At 40.8% G+C, this 16,405-nt stretch overlaps 3 protein-coding genes across 3 annotated transcripts; 2 read left to right on the top strand and 1 right to left on the bottom strand.

Moving 5' to 3' along the window:
* The first annotated feature begins 2,356 nt into the window (after positions 1–2,356).
* Positions 2,357–4,337, top strand: SMIM10L1 (small integral membrane protein 10 like 1). Its single transcript, XM_036300290.1, has one exon. It carries the CDS (start codon positions 2,533–2,535, stop codon positions 2,743–2,745), a length of 213 nt encoding a protein of 70 aa, XP_036156183.1. The 5' UTR covers positions 2,357–2,532; the 3' UTR covers positions 2,746–4,337.
* Positions 4,338–6,490: 2,153 nt separating this feature from the next.
* Positions 6,491–7,468, bottom strand: LOC118651292 (taste receptor type 2 member 42-like). The gene has a single exon (XM_036300289.1). The coding sequence runs from the start codon at positions 7,466–7,468 to the stop codon at positions 6,494–6,496; it is 975 nt and encodes a 324-aa protein (XP_036156182.1). The 3' UTR covers positions 6,491–6,493.
* Positions 7,469–12,563: 5,095 nt separating this feature from the next.
* On the top strand, positions 12,564–14,461 carry LOC118649457 (putative taste receptor type 2 member 33). The gene has a single exon (XM_036296505.1). The coding sequence runs from the start codon at positions 12,847–12,849 to the stop codon at positions 13,759–13,761; it is 915 nt and encodes a 304-aa protein (XP_036152398.1). The 5' UTR covers positions 12,564–12,846; the 3' UTR covers positions 13,762–14,461.
* Positions 14,462–16,405: the final 1,944 nt, after the last annotated feature.

Raw genomic sequence — 16,405 nt, 5'->3', positions numbered from 1 at the left:
GATAGAGGCCTGGTGCATGGGTGGGGGCTGGCTGGTTTGCCCTGAAGGGTGTCCTGGATCAGGGTGGGGGTCCCCACTGGGGTGCCTGGCCAGCCTGGCTGAGGGGATGTTGGCTGTTTGCAGCTGGTCACATACCCTTCAGGGTGGGGGTCCCTACTTGGGTGCCTGGCCAGTCTGGGTGAGGGGCTGAGGGCTGTTTTCAGGCTGGTGGGTGACTGAAGTTCCCAACTTCTCCTTTTTTTCTTTTTTTTTTTATTCTGGGCCAGCTTTAGCTCTGGCTCCAGCTCTGAGGCCTCTGCTGCTGAAAGCAGGTATCTGGTTTGTTTGGGTAATATAATCGAAACACTGTATCAACGCCAGCTATGAGATCCCAGCGGACTGAAAGCAGGTTTCTGAGGTTTTGTTTAGCTTCTATATTTGTAACAATGTTTCAAACTGCAAGCTCAGAGGCCGGCAAGGCAGGCGGCAAGGCAGGCGGGGAACGTTGGTTTCCTCCGTCACTGAAGCAAGCAAGCCTCATGTTAGCTTCAAGCTGCCTGGCTGCCAGCCACCATCTTGGCTGGCAGTTAATTTGCATATCACCCTGATTAGCCAATGGGAAGGGTAGCAGACGTATGCTAATTACCATGTTTCTCTTTTATTAGATAGGATGCTTTTATTTTTCTCTGTTTAATTCGTTTTTTACTACTTAGTTTTTTTAATGATTAATAGGTGTTAAAAGCAGCCTCTACACTTGGGTTTTATTCAGTGACAATTTTTATAAAGTAATGGTGTTTAGCAGAGGATCTTGGAATCAGACTGCCAGAACAGAAAACACAGATTCTCTGCTTTGTATATCTCTGATCTTGGACTCTTTTAAAACTACTATCTCAGTATAATCATCAGTAAAAAGTCAGAAAACAATGATATCCTCTTTGGGTGGTCTTTGTGAGTAGCAAGTATACTATAGGGTGTCCCCCCAAAATGTATGCACACACTTTGAATAATTATAAAGGCAGTGTTTAAAGTGTGTATACATATTTGTGGGGACACCCAATATTTGTGTCGAGTGCTTCCAATTGTGCCTAATAAGTACACCTGTCACTAAGGATTGTTATTCATTGGATCCTGTGTTATTTGATACTTCAGAGTGAACCTGGGAGAGCGTAGGCTTTGGAGTACAATGTAGCAGTAAGAGGCACAATTTCCTCCTATAACAACCAAGATAAAGCCGAAACCAGTTTGGCTCAGTGGATAGAGCGTCGGCCTGCGGACTGAGGGGTCCCAGGTTCGATTCCGGTCAAGGGCATGTACCTGGGTTACGGGCATATCCCCAGTAGGAGATGTGCAGGAGGCCGCTGATCGATGTTTCTCTCTCATCGATGTTTCTAACTTTCTATTCCCCTCCCTTCCTCTCTGTAAAAAAATCAATAAAATATATTTAAAAAAAAAACAAAAACAAAAAACCAAGATAAAGCCCTGACTGGTTTGGCTCAGTGGATAGAGTGTCAGCCTGCGGACTGGGGGGTCCCGGGTTCGATTCCAGTCAAGGGCATGTACCTTGGTGGCGGGCACATCCCCAGTGGGGGATGTGCAGCAGGCGGCTGATCGATGTTTCTCTCTCATTGATGTTTCTGACTCTCTATCTCTCTCCCTTCCTCTCTGTAAAAAATCAATAAAATATAAAATAAATAAATAAATAAATAAATAAATAAATAAAAATAAAAGAACACAGTTGGAGGATTACAGTTCCTGGAAGGAAGGAAAGAAGGAAGGACTACAGCAAAGAAGGAAGCAAGGAAGGAAATTAATATTGTTGGATTCTAAAAACAATTATTTTGCAGCTGAGAAGTTTTGCTTAATGGTCCTCAGTCTTTTCCCCCCAGAATTACCCTACTTTTAAAGTGTTCCTCATTTAGGAGCAAAGTTTTCTGTAAATACGGTAACAGTAAATGACAAGTACAGGTAATGGACAAATCTTGAAGAACAATAGTTGTGGTATTTTCAGGTGGCTTTGAACAATTAAAAACTGCACTGATTTTATTAAAACATGGTAAAATTATAATTATAAATATGTACTTATTTCTTAGCATATAGGAAAATTTCGATTCCAGGGATATGTTTAGGAATACAAGAAACTCCAAAGGGAGAACATAGGAATAGATTTAAAAAATAACAAAAACTCTCCAAACATTATTAATATACTTAATCCCTTGTATTTCCCCTTCTAAGCTTACTTTCATTTTAAAGAGAAAATCCTATCTCTACGGCTGCCCATCAGTGTGATATGAAGTAACAGCGTATGGCAATATATAGAGAAAAAACGGTCCTGTACCTACCACGTGTTCAACTCTAAAGCTAACAGGAGACAGGAAGGGGCGGGGCGCCAGCGGCTGACAGGCAGCGCCGCACCGGAGGCAGCGGCTGCACCGCAGAGGGGACGCAGCCACAGCTCAGCGCCCCCACCCTCGCCGTCCCGGCCATCGGTCGGGGTCCGCGGGACCTGCGGCGACCCTCGGCACCAAGCACCGGGCGAGCGGCGACACCGGGGCCATGGCCATGGCCACCGTGGCGGCGCCGTCTGCCTGGGCCCTCGGGGTCTCGAGCCCGGCCGCCGCCCCCAGCTCCTACGGGGTGTTCTGCAAAGGGCTCTCCCGCACGCTGCTCGCCTTCTTCGAGCTGGCCTGGCAGCTGCGCTCGAATTTCCCGTACTTCTACGTCGCGGGCTCCGTCATCCTCAACATCCGCTTGCAGGTACATTTCTAGAGTCGCGATTACGCTAACGGTCTCCGGACCGGCACCATGGCGGACTCCCAGGAGGCCCCGCGACGGAGCGGAGCGGAGCTGTGGACGCGGCCTCCTGGGTCTCGCGAGAGTGGCCGGACGCCCCGCGCGGCTGTGCTCGCCGCCGTCCGCCGAGCTCCGGGACGGCCTCGGGAGTCCTGCCGGGACCGGGGAGGACAGACGGGATGTCCAGCAACAGGGGAGAATTTAATCACGGCCCACGACAAGATCTAAGAAGCTGTGCGCCCTTAAAAACAAAATCAGGACGAACAGGATGCGTTATATCAACAACAGAAGGCGACTGAATTTTTCAGGAAACCAATGTAACATACAAGTTCATGGCTCAAATTAAGATTTTAAAAAATCACCCATTTCGGGAATTTGGGGTTGACTTGAAAGCAAGAGACTGAATGAGTGAAGAAGCTGAAGATCTTAAGGATATGACGTGGAAGGCATGTATTTCCTCATTCCCCCAAGAGAAAATGACAGTCAGATTTTCAGTGAGATTAAAAAAAGCTGTACAGGAAAAGCATCCTTCCGATGTCAAACAGTGTAAAACGCTGCAGGATTTTGAGCAGAGGGTTGGAGTGCAATGTAAGGCAGTGGACACTGTTTCGGCGTCCCTGTGAGTGGCCCGGTTCCAGACCTCGGCGCCAAAGAAAAGGAAACCCAGTTCAGCACAAAGCCTGACTATTTAATGAATAACATTTAAATAACCAGAATAATTTATGCAAATGCTGTCTATCGTCTTTTTCTTTTAAGAGGATACTTAATTATGGGTACAAAGTAGAATACAAGTGTGGTCACCCGTGATCATGTGACAGTACAGTTTTCAGGGGCGGGTGTTGAAGGGAGGAGAGGAAGGGAAATGGAGTGGTAGTGGGGTCTTTATGTAAAGTGGGAAGTTGAAAGATACAGTCCTGCTCACGAGGAAAGAAGACTTTTTGTGAGAGAGTGGCCATAAGGTTGCTAAAATAGCATTGGAACTATTAAACAGGGAGGAGAGCAGAAGAGAACAGCAGTAAGTCAATGAATGCTTAAAGACGGAGTGTCAGGTGGCAAGTCTCAAAAGAAAAACTGAATGCCTGATATGTTGGAATATAGAGTTGAGATTTTGAGTGTCTCAGAGAGTCTGGAGATGAATTAGTGGTCTGCAGATGTTTATTTTTATTGTTTTTAATAAGAAAACAAAGCTGAGGCAATTATGAACCCAGGAAAAATAAAAGCTTGTTCAGGAACTATGCTGCATACCTCAACTGTGAATAACACTTGTCATAAAGTCAGTCATAATTATGTTAGCACTGAATATGGATACAACACGATTATGTAACATGGGAGGGGTGGAGAGGAGAGGTGTGTGTAATGGGGAAGAATCAGTCAATAAAACAATATTGGGCATGTTATTTTTTTTAAAAAAAACTGCAATACAAGGCAGCTAAGAGTTAAAAGTGGTTGTCTGAAGAAAAAAATCAGGGATGGAAAGAGAAAAGGTGGAAGACAGCTGTTTTCTGCCACCAGTCTAACAGTATTTTGATTTCTCTTTATTTCTTTGATTAAAAATTAAATAAATTTTATTTTTTAAATTGCTCAGGTAATTGAAATGTGCACCACTGGTTAAGAGCCACCCGGGTAAAAGGATTGGGTTCTTTAATCAGCAGACCTCTTAAAATGCAAACTCTAATGTTGTAGTCAGGTGAGCCCATTAATCCGCCTAAGCCTCAGCGCCTTCAACTACTAAATGATGGCAAAGTACCCACCTTGACTGGTCCGCTGAGAATTAAAAATAAGCCTGCTTTAGTGCTTGATATATGCTTCTAATAAGTACCAGGTAATCTTTAACCATTTTTCTGAAAGGGATACTTTCTAAGCCAAACTATCCTCAATATCTGCATCTAAATATAGCCAATGTGATTAGAATTTCACCTTTCCAAAAGCAAGATAATCACAGGTACAATCATTAGGAAATTTCTTTTTATTTTTTCTTTCAGTTTTATGAGATATAATTGCCATACAGCACTGTGTAAGTTTAAGATAGACAGCATAATGACTTGACTTACATATATTATGAAATGATTACCACACTCAGTTTAGTTAACATCCGTCAGCTCATATAAACACCCAAAAAATGTCTCTTTGTGATGAAAACATTTAAAATCCATCCACTCTTTTAGAAACTTTCAAATATACCATAAAGCAGTGTTAATTATACTAATCGTGTTGTACATTATATCCCCAGTATAATCTTATCTCTCTTATAACTGGAAGTTTATGTTTTGACCACCATCACCATCCCCACTCAGAAAATTTCTTATATAGTGTCCAACATAATGAATACAGTCTAAAAATCTAAATCTTTATGTAGGTCTGGATATGCGTGTATCATCATCATCATCATGGATACATCAGAGCACCCCATAGCAGAGTCCCATGGAGTAAGAGTACACTTTACAAAGCCCTTAGGGTTTTTATGTTCTGCCCAGCTTCAGGCTTGACCTACAGGCCCATCAAAATTAACTTATAACCCAATGCAGTCAAGCTAGAGTGGACACTAACATTTTATTTTCTAGTTTCTTCTTGTTAGCTTCTACCACTGAAATATGGCAATTATAAACCCTAGCAAAGATTTCTTCATTATTGATAGTTTTTTAATATGTTTACAATCATAATCTCTAAAATTACTATATTGCAAACTTCAAAATTATATCATTAGCAAGCACAATTTTACTACCTACTGTTTTTAAGATTATATACATTTTCAGCTACTTTGATTTCATTTTTAAATTATTTAAAAAGTCAACTGAGCACTATATATACACACAGACAAAACTTATACAAATATGTGAATTTTCTTATAAACTTTCCTTCCTGTTTTTATCCCTGGTTAGTTTGTCATGTTTGTCCTCTGACAAGGACACTAGTGTTCATATAATTTTCACATGCACACACACCCTACATACAAACTCACTGTCTAGGTGATATTTGCAGAGTAGACATATAAGTATTATTATATACATAGTGATAATTATTCAGTTTGCTTTTATAAAATCAGCAAAGATAGTGTCCACTCTAGCTTGGATTCCTAATGATAGTCTGCTTCTTTGTTTTAGAAGTTAGGTCTGTTGTTATGAGGTTATGTGTGTCTAACATTTTTATTCCTTGATTGATTTTTAACTTAATATTGTAAAAATATTTCACTTGCTCCAACTTGGGAGGGATTTTATTTCTAAACTATAGGCCCGATGCACAACGTTTGTGCAAGATTAGGCCTTCCTTCCCCAGGCTGCCGGCACCAGCTTCCCTCTGGCACCCGTGACCAGGGCTTCCCCCTCTGACCATAGGTGGGCACCCAGGACCCAGGCTTCCTTCCCAGCCCCGGCTTCATCCGGAAGGTCATCAGAAAGACATTTGGAAGGTCATCGGAAGGACGCCCAGTCTAATTAGCATATTACACTTTTATTATTATAGATAGCCATGTGTTTTCCTCACATATAAATATAATAAATATTTGCCAGGGCACATAAAATTAGTACATGCTGCATTGTATATTTTATATTCATATTATCTAAATTTGTTTTGTTACTAGCGAGTGTTATAACGACAATGATGCTTGCTTCTTAAAAATGTCAAGTAGATTGTTAGTCTATAGGCCACTATAGGGAAAGTTTGTGATGCTCAATAATATCCAAAAGAATCCAGTGAGAAAAACAACGTAAAATGTATCTTCAATGGTTTAATTTTCCTGGAATATAGACGATCCTGGTAAAGTCTGTGAAGCTAAGGTTCCACCCTTTTTCAGGCGGCAGTTAAGATGCCACAATAGTCCCAATGCAGTTTTCCTCAGCTTGCTGTTTCCCAAAATTAGGATAAATGAGTGGCCCGAAGGGAAAATACTCCATGTTAACATCACAGCCAGATTGGCCTGCTGCTTCTGCACTATAAGGAAACACCAACCTGTTAATACAAAGGAAGAAAAATGAAGTATGATGAGGAGGAGGAAAGATAACACTATCTTCATGGCCTTTTTATGGGCTTCTGTGCGGAAGTCCTTAGAGCTGGAGTTCATCCGCACATTCCTGGTATGTCTCATCAAGGAAAGAGATAAAAGGAGCAGTGAACTCAGGGACAGAAGAAAGGGAATTAAGTAGATAAAATTAGAAACAATCAAACTGTTAAGATACAGAGTTTCACTTACACCTGGAGACCATGTTGAGTTTCTTTCATGTATATTATAGACCTTAATCCAGAAACCATTGAATGAGTCTATTAACACAAGTTTCAAAGACAGGAAGAGCAAAGACCCCAGTAAAAGCACAAGTAGCACTTTGCCAATTCTCCACCTCAGCCAGGCAAAGCAGGGGTGGGAGAAATTGGCTATTTTAAAGAAATAGAAAATGCTTAGACAGGTGGCAAACCAGGTAGCTAGGTGATTGCACAGTATCCAAAGAATGCCAATAAGTTTTGCTAGTTTATCAATGGCATAAAAATGTGGCCACAACACCATTAGGAATGAGTCAGCTAGTGATATCCAAAGAAGAGTGATTCTGGAGAGAGCCAGGCTGGTGAGGATGCAGTCAGCTGCTGAGAGTTTTTGACTCTTCACCCAGTCAATGCAATTAACTAGTACAATGAACCCATTCCCCAACATTCCAGCTATGAATTCTCCCATTGCAGCTACCAGGAAAAGACTTTCAGCTCCAGATGGCATTTCTGTAGAGGAATCCAGAAAGCTAATATTCTGTCTCGCTGATGTTTTGCTGTCAAAATGTAGAATAATATCCAGTTTGGTACTTTTCACTTTTATATTTAAAATGCTCAAAAAATTCAGATACTGTCTCACTTATCTTCTGAAAGGTTTCTCTTTTATTCCAGCTGTAGGTCTGAAATATGAGCAAGGAGATTCAGTCTCACAGATCTTAATGAGAAACTTTATCATTAGTTTCAATCGCTACCAATTTCCAAATTAAATAGTAAATGTGCCCACTCATCATTGGCACTGGCAACAATTTTCCACTTGTGAGGACACCTGGAAAAGTAAATTCAGGCATGCAAATATGAAGTAGATTTACTTACCCTGATTTGTACTTTCCATTTCAGTTGAAACTCAGTACTAGGATTCACGTTTCTTAATTTTAATAGATTTCTCTAAAAAGTAATCTCCATAATACAAGCATATTTTTTTAATTTCACATAATAAAATCCATGTTTTAGTGACTATTATAGATGAAATAAGTGTAATAAAGGGAAGCAACATGAAGCTCACAGAGTAATGGAAAAAACAACATTAGATAAACTATTACTATTGAATGTGACAAGTTTGACCAAAGTACAATTGCAACACAGAGGAAGGTGCTACAAAAACCTATGGTCAACAGTTAATTCTAGTTTCATGAGGATAGCAACAACTGGCTTGGGCCTGGAAGCTTTTTGGTATTTCTTGAAGAAACAGATAAAAAGGGAAATGATTTTCCACAATGATGTAAAAGTATATGCAAGGGAACTAAAATCAGACCTCTCTCTAAGATTTCACTATGAATTTTTGAGCTTTGTTTTCACTAAATTACCACCTATTAGATTCTGAATAAGTTATTAGCTGAGAAAAGAACAATAGTAAAAATATATGGTTAAAGGGGGGGATGTAAATCCTTACTGGTAAGATAGTCTGCCTGTTACTGGAACGTGCCTGCCTAAGAGCCATGGGTGTACCCCAAAACCAAATAAAAGGATGGCGAGGCCTGAGCACAAGCGGATCCATCCTCTTGGGATGGGCTCTCGCCTAGCCCCCAATTTAAAAAAAAAAAAAGTTGGGGGGAGAGCAAGAGTTGGAGGGGGTTTCTCCTTTTTAACTATGCTTTTGGTAAAATCTTTTGTGCCATAAAAATTAATTTAAAGTAAAATATATTTTAGCTTGCTTTTTGCTTCAATAAACAAGTACCTCTAATACGGTGATTTTTCAACCTTGACTGCAAATTGGAATTGCCTAGGGCAGTGGTCGGCAAACTGTGGCTCGAGAGCCCCGTGCAGCTCTTTGGCCCCTTGAGTGTGGCTCTTCCACAAAATACCACGTGCGGGCACGCACATACAGTGCGATTGAAACTTCGTGGCCCATGCGCAGAAGTCGGTATTTTGTGGAAGAGCCACACTCAAGGGGCCAAAGAGCCGCATGCGGCTCGCGAGCCGCTGTTTGCCGACCACTGCCCTAACTGGTTTGGCTCAGTGGATAGAGTATCAGCCTGTGGACTCAAGGGTCCCGGGTTCGATTCCGGTCAAGAGCATGTACCTTGGTTGCGGGCACATCCCCAGTAGGGAGTGTGTAGAAGGCAGCTGATCGATGTTTCTCTCTCATCGATGTTTCTAACTCTCTATCCCTCTCCCTTCCTCTCTGTAAAAAATCCATAAAATATATTTAAAAAACTGTTATTAAAGAGTGAACCTGTGAAACTTTGGTACCTCATACTCAACCCCAATAAAGGGAGACCCCCAAGTCTGCACTTTCTCTCTCTTTTTCTCCACCTATGACTTCCGTGTGGCCTTGGGTGTGCTGTGTATACTCCAGGGCTTGTGAGTAGTAGATCTTGTTCTTTAAGTCCCAAGATGGCTGTTGCTGAGGTCGGTCTCAAAATCATAAGCACCACAAGGGTTGGTCCACCACAGAAATGGCTCTGGAAAATAAATGTCCCCACAAGTAGTATGGGCCCAGGTGACCTCAGGCATGATTGCATCACTATGAATAGGTGAGACAAACATGAAACAGGTTATTTATCAAACCAGAGTCAAAATTGGCTGAATGGGGAGTACATTGTAAGAGGACCAGTGGGCAAAATCCTGTCTTGTTCCTGGAGAGTCTTCATAGATTTGCAGCTTGTGGATAGAAAGATTTTTTGTGTGGGTTTAGGAGGTGTTGTAAAGCACACATGAAGGAGTTCACAATGAGTGGAGTGCCAATAATATATTGCAGACCAATTAAGTCAGAATCCCTATGGGTGCCTCACAGGCATTAATACAGCATATATACTTAAAGCTCCCTAGGCCAGTGCTCGGCAAGCTCATTAGTCAACAGAGCCAAATATCAACAGTACAACGATTGAAATTTCTTTTGAGAGCCAAATTTTTTAAACTTAAACTATATAGGTAAGTACACTGTTATTAACTTAATTAGGGTACTCCGAAGCTGGCCTTTGCTAAAAACGTCCTCAATCAGAGGGGTCAACCTCAGCAAACGTACCCCCACTTCTTCTAAGGCCACTTCTTCAAAATAGACTCGCCCAGGCTGAAAACCGACTTCTGCCCATGGGCCTCGAAGTTTCCATCGCACTGTACATGCGCGCCCACACATGGTATTTTGTGGAAGAGCCACACTCAAGGGGCCAAAGAGCCGCATTGGCTCCCAAGCCGTGGTTGGCCGACCACTGGCCTAGGCCAGCTCCAAGAAGGCGAGCAGCGTGCGGGAGAGCCCTTTGCAGAACACCCCGTAGGAGCTGGGGCGGCCGGCCGGGCTCCAGACCCCGAGGGCCCAGGCAGACGGCGCCGCCACGGTGGCCATGGCCCCGGTGTCGCCGCTCGCCCGGTGCTTGGTGCCGAGGGTCGCCGCAGGTCCCGCGGACCCCGACCGATGGCCGGGAAGGCGAGGGTGGGGGCGCTGAGCTGTGGCTGCGTCCCCTCTGCGGTGCAGCCGCTGCCTCCGGTGCGGCGCTGCCTGTCAGCCGCTGGCGCCCCGCCCCTTCCTGTCTCCTGTTAGCTTTAGAGTTGAACACGTGGTAGGTACAGGACCGTTTTTTCTCTATATATTGCCATACGCTGTTACTTCATATCACACTGATGGGCAGCCGTAGAGATAGGATTTTCTCTTTAAAATGAAAGTAAGCTTAGAAGGGGAAATACAAGGGATTAAGTATATTAATAATGTTTGGAGAGTTTTTGTTATTTTTTAAATCTATTCCTATGTTCTCCCTTTGGAGTTTCTTGTATTCCTAAACATATCCCTGGAATCGAAATTTTCCTATATGCTAAGAAATAAGTACATATTTATAATTATAATTTTACCATGTTTTAATAAAATCAGTGCAGTTTTTAATTGTTCAAAGCCACCTGAAAATACCACAACTATTGTTCTTCAAGATTTGTCCATTACCTGTACTTGTCATTTACTGTTACCGTATTTACAGAAAACTTTGCTCCTAAATGAGGAACACTTTAAAAGTAGGGTAATTCTGGGGGGAAAAGACTGAGGACCATTAAGCAAAACTTCTCAGCTGCAAAATAATTGTTTTTAGACTCCAACAATATTAATTTCCTTCCTTGCTTCCTTCTTCTTTGCTGTAGTCCTTCCTTCTTTCCTTCCTTCCTGGAACTGTAATCCTCCAACTGTTCTTTTATAAAAAATGCTCTGGCTATTCTGGGCACAATGCATAAGCATCTCATTTTATGAATAGTTACTCACTGCCATTAGAGCCTGCTGGGATTTGATAGGGGATTGAATATACAGATAATCTCTTTACCTGAAAAGACTCTCCTCTTTCCAGATCTTAGTTCAATTGACCACCCTGCCTTGCTCAGCTTTCAGATGAATTTAAAATATAACTTTGGCAATTAACTCCCTTTATCTTGGTTTCTATAGGAGGAAATTGTGCCTCTTACTGCTACATTGTACTCCAAAGCCTACGCTCTCCCAGGTTCACTCTGAAGTATCAAATAACACAGGATCCAATGAATAACAATCCTTAGTGACAGGTGTACTTATTAGGCACAATTGGAAGCACTCGACACAAATACTGGGTGTCCCCCCAAATATGTATACACACTTTAAACACTGCCTTTATAATTATTCAAAGTGTGTGCATACATTTTGGGGGGACACCCTATAGTATACTTACTACTCACAAAGACTACCCAAAGAGGATATCATTGTTTTCTGACTTTTTACTGATGATTATACTGAGACAGTAGTTTTAAAAGAGTCCAAGATCAGAGATATACAAAGCAGAGAATCTGTGTTTTCTGTTCTGGCAGTCTGATTCCAAGATCCTCTGCTAAACACCATTACTCTATAAAAATTGTCACTGAATAAAACCCAAGTGTACAGGCTGGTTTTAACACCTATTAATCTTTAAAAAACTAAGTAGTAAAAAATGAATTAAACAGAGATAAATAAAAGCATATATTTATAAATAGGAGTCTGGAATCTGCAATGAAAAACATTCTTTTGAAGTACTCAATATTTACAAAATTTCTAAATATTTAAATTAAATATTAATATTTAAATATTAAATAGACTCAAAAGGGAAACTTTATCATAAAGACCTAAGCATGGAAGATATACATGATAGCTGTTAATAATGGGTTGGAAGTCTACATGGGAGAAAAGTCAGATTTAAACCTAAATGGCCTCCTGACACGAATTTTGCCTTTTTGGAAAGTATAGAACACTAATTCCATCCCTTCCATCCAGATGTACTTGTATTTGTCTGAATTAGTGGGGGGCTGTTTATGAGCTTGTTGACAATATAGTTATGCAAAAGTATTAATTAGCAGCAACCAGCTTTTATAGTGTTCTTGAGAAAAATCTAGGATGCTTTTAATAGGAAAAGCTTGGATTCTTTCCACATAATTCTAGCATTAAAAAAATTCATAGTGAGGATCACCCTAGTTATGACCAAGCTCTGTCTAATAGTTTAGACATTCACTGCATATTGGGTTTTTAAATTTTACTAATAAACAACTAATGTTGAACACAAATTGTGGAAAGGTCAAACAAGGAAAAAAATTGCAAAACAGTATGTCTTTATTTGCATCCTAGCAAATGAGAATTCAGCTTTCACTTCAACATCAGTTATGAATCCAGCCAGTGGCAGGGACACACACTGTTTGAATGGGAGTCCTTGGAAAACAATATTTCCCATAAAGGTAGCATTGAACTTTTCTATTGGCATACCCTGAAGCTTTCCTGCTTGGCGTTGGTTGCAGAATTGACACCAGAAATTCACTGCAAATTCAGAAAACAACTGCACATTGAATTTAAGGTCAGAATATTAAAGGAATCACGACCAGTGATATTAGACGTGGATTTCTTTTTCTTTTTTAGACATCATGGCTTTACTACCAGCCATTCTTTCCAGCCTAGTCACAACACAATTTGTTCTAGGATATTTTGCCAATGGCTTCATAGCACTGGTGAACTGCATTGACTGGGTCAAGAGACAAAAGATTTCCTGCGCTGATGGAATTCTCACTGCTCTGGCAGTTTCCAGAATTGCTTTGCTCTGTGTATTAGTAATAAATTGGTATGCAACTGTATTTAATCTAGCATTCTATAGTTTAGAAGTAAGACATATTGTTCATATTTTTCATGTAGTAAGCCACCATTTTAGCCTGTGGCTTGCTACTAGCCTTAGCATATTTTATTTGCTCAAGATAGCCAATTTCTCCAGCCTATTTTTTCTTCACCTAAAATGGAGAGCTGAAAGAGTGGTTCTCATGATACTGTTGGGGACTTTGGTCTTCTTGGTTTGTCATCTTACAGTGCTAAGCATGGATGAAAAAATGCAGGTGAATGAATATAAAGGAAACATCACTTGGGAGACTAACTTGGGGGACATTATGCACCTTTCAAGCCATTCTTTATTCATGCTTGCAAACTTCATACCCTTTACTGTGTCCCTGACAGCTGTTCTGCTGTTAATCTTTTCCATGTGGAAACATCTGAAGAACATGCAGCTCAGTGGCAAAGGAACTCAAGATCCCAGCACCGAGGTCCACATAAGAGCCATGCAAACTGTGATCTCCTTTCTCTTGACATTTGTCATTTACCTCTTCGCTCAAATCATCTCACTTTGGAATTCGAGTACTCAGCGGAACAATTCGCTTCGCATGCTTTGCAAGGTTCTTGGAATCCTGTATCCGTCAAGCCACTCATTTATTCTGATTTGGGGGAATAAGAAGCTGAGACAGGCCTTTCTGTCACTTCTGTGGCAGTTGAGGTGCTGGTTGAGGAAAGGGAAATAAGTGGGCACCTTGTGTCTTCTGGCAGAAAACAAACTGATGGAGTCCATAACATTTGTACTTCCTACTACATTTCTTAATGTGTATAGGATTGGGGAAGTTACACCTAGAAAAACTTCTAGTTAAGTTTATCACAAAAATATATATGTGTGTGCATGTTTATGACAAAAAAAAAAAAAGAGCATAAGATTACCTTTTTTTTTCAGGTAAGCAATCTAATTTTACAAAGTAGTGTAAGAAATTCTTCAGAATCATGAAGTCATGTATTTCACATACATATTCTATGTTATCCTCTTGAAACTGAAGAATTTATGGTCTACATTTATGCATATTTAAGGACTGACAACCCATCTCAGGAAATCATTGCTATTTTCCATTATAGTTAGTACCTCACATGTACCACAGTGAATATTGACTTTGTTGTTTGACCCTCCAATCCTTTGGATGGTAAGGATATTCAATTCTAAGTCACACACTGAGAATAGATGCTTGGCATAGATATTCCATCATGAATTCTTACTTCATGGTTATTAGAAAGTAATTAGAACTGTTAGGAAAAGATGCACATAATTAAAGAGTGACAAACGTTTAGAATGTATTATACATACACGTACCATAAACAGCACTAAGATTATTATATTTAATACAATAGGCCCCTTGAGTGTGGCTCTTCCACAAAATAGCACATGCGGGCGCACATATACAGTGCAATTGAAATTTCGTGGCCCATGCGCAGAAGTCGGTTTTCAGCCTGGGCGAGTCTATTTTGAGGAAGTGGCGTTGGAAGAAGTGGGGGTACGTTCGCTGAGGTCGACCCCTCAGATTGAGGACGTTTTTTAGCAAAGGCCAGCTTAGGAGTACCCTAATTAAGTTAATAACAATGTACCTACCTATATAGTTTAAGTTTAAAATATTTGCTCTCAAAAGAAATTTCAATCATTGTACTGTTGATATTTGGCTCTGTTGACGAATGAGTTTGCCGACCACTGCACTATACAACCTTGGAAATCACAGAAGCTCCATGAGGAAAGGGTCTATTTTGTTGTTGACCACTGATCTATTTCCAATTCCTAGAACAGGTGGGCTTGGCAAATAGTAGGCCCTCAATAACTTTGTGAAAGGAATGAATGCTAATGTAGTTGGTAATCCTATTGGGAACACAGGAAAAGAGAAAATAAGACTTGACTGTGAAACTAGTAAAAAAGCAAGAAAAGAAAGTAACTCCTTAAAACTAGAGGAAATTTTACAACCTATGTACGAACTCATGAAAGAGTTCTATACTAACACTGAAATACCCAACACTGCACTCTAGTCTTTGTGGTTCTAACCAGAAGTCATACAAAAACTAAAAACTTGTAGTTCTAGCACCCAGGATGTGGGGGCCTTTGTGGGGGCTTTATTTTTCATGAAAGAGAGCTACTTCCAGCCCAGGGAATTGTAGGTGGGAAGGAAACTCTAGGTTTTGTGGCAGTGGGGCAATAGTCCCCAGAGGTCTCTGATATTTTCAGAAATTCTCTGACGTGATATAGAAGGCTACCAGAGAAGAGGACTCCATTGGTAGGCATGGTTTAGCAGTTGACAAAAGCCAGATAGCAACAAGTCAGCCAGGAGATGCTTAGTCATAAAAGAATACTTGATTTCATAGTTACACTGAAGGAGAAACTTAATCTAAAGGATATAATGAAAAATTATAAGAAATCACAAACCCCATATGCTATGAGTTGAATTTTAAGTCCAAGCTAATAATCACATTTTTTAAATGTGCATTAAATATAGATCTGTCTCATCTCCTGGGTTGAACTGCCTCGACATGCTTCATTCTTAAAATGGTTGTGTTTTATATTTATCATGATAAAGGTGTTATTTTATGTATAAACCAGAGGCCTGGTGCACAAATTCATACACATGTGGAGTCCCTCTGCCTGGTGATCGGAGATGATGGGGAGTGGGGGCAGGACTGCCGGGGGGGAGGGACTGTGGGAGGTTGGCCCCAGCAGAAAGGTAACCAATGGCCAGTTCCACGAGGAATCAGGCTACCACCTCTGTCCTGTCAGGGTCCGGGGTGTGGGTGAACCAGATTCTGGGCTGTCAGGGCACAGGCAGCAAGGTCTGGGTCAGTGCACTTCATAGCTACCGCCTGGTTGACCAGTCGTTCTGGTTGTTCTGCTGTTAGATCGGTGGGCTTTTATTATATAGAATATAACGGCGATTATTACAAAATGTTTGGGCAAATAACACTTAATTAAATCTATCTCTATGCTATAGTGATAGTCCAAAATAATTAAACTACAACAATGACCATAATTAAAATCAGAAAATTTGTGAACATTGATTTTATAATTATCAATTATAAAGAATGACATTTCCTCCAAGGAATAGTGAGAAAATACATGCAGAGTTCTACTTTAGCCTTTTTTTTTTTTTTTAAATCCTGACTTCCTGAGTGATACTGACTATATACTTGTACAATAGTGAACTACTACTTGTGTGATGTAAGTAAGGCAATTCCACTGAAGACCTTATGAGCTCTTGTCATTAATACTACCTTTCTTGGCATGAAGACTTCCTGTTTCCTCCCTGTGTCTGCAACATCTCCAGTGAAATAGCACACATGAGCTTTCTATTTGACTCTTTCTATTGTCTTTCC

The sequence above is a fragment of the Myotis myotis genome, unplaced genomic scaffold, assembly GCF_014108235.1.
Source record: "Myotis myotis isolate mMyoMyo1 unplaced genomic scaffold, mMyoMyo1.p scaffold_m19_p_3, whole genome shotgun sequence".
Taxonomy (NCBI): Eukaryota; Metazoa; Chordata; class Mammalia; order Chiroptera; family Vespertilionidae; genus Myotis; species Myotis myotis.
Note: the sequence above shows the minus strand (reverse complement) of the source record. Positions and strands in the feature narration are given on the sequence as shown.

Coding starts and splice junctions, on each gene's coding strand:
- SMIM10L1 (XM_036300290.1), top strand. CDS start 2,533: ATGGCCATGGCCACCGTGGCGGCGCCGTCTGCCTGGGCCCTCGGGGTC.
- LOC118651292 (XM_036300289.1), bottom strand. CDS start 7,468: ATGCCATCTGGAGCTGAAAGTCTTTTCCTGGTAGCTGCAATGGGAGAA.
- LOC118649457 (XM_036296505.1), top strand. CDS start 12,847: ATGGCTTTACTACCAGCCATTCTTTCCAGCCTAGTCACAACACAATTT.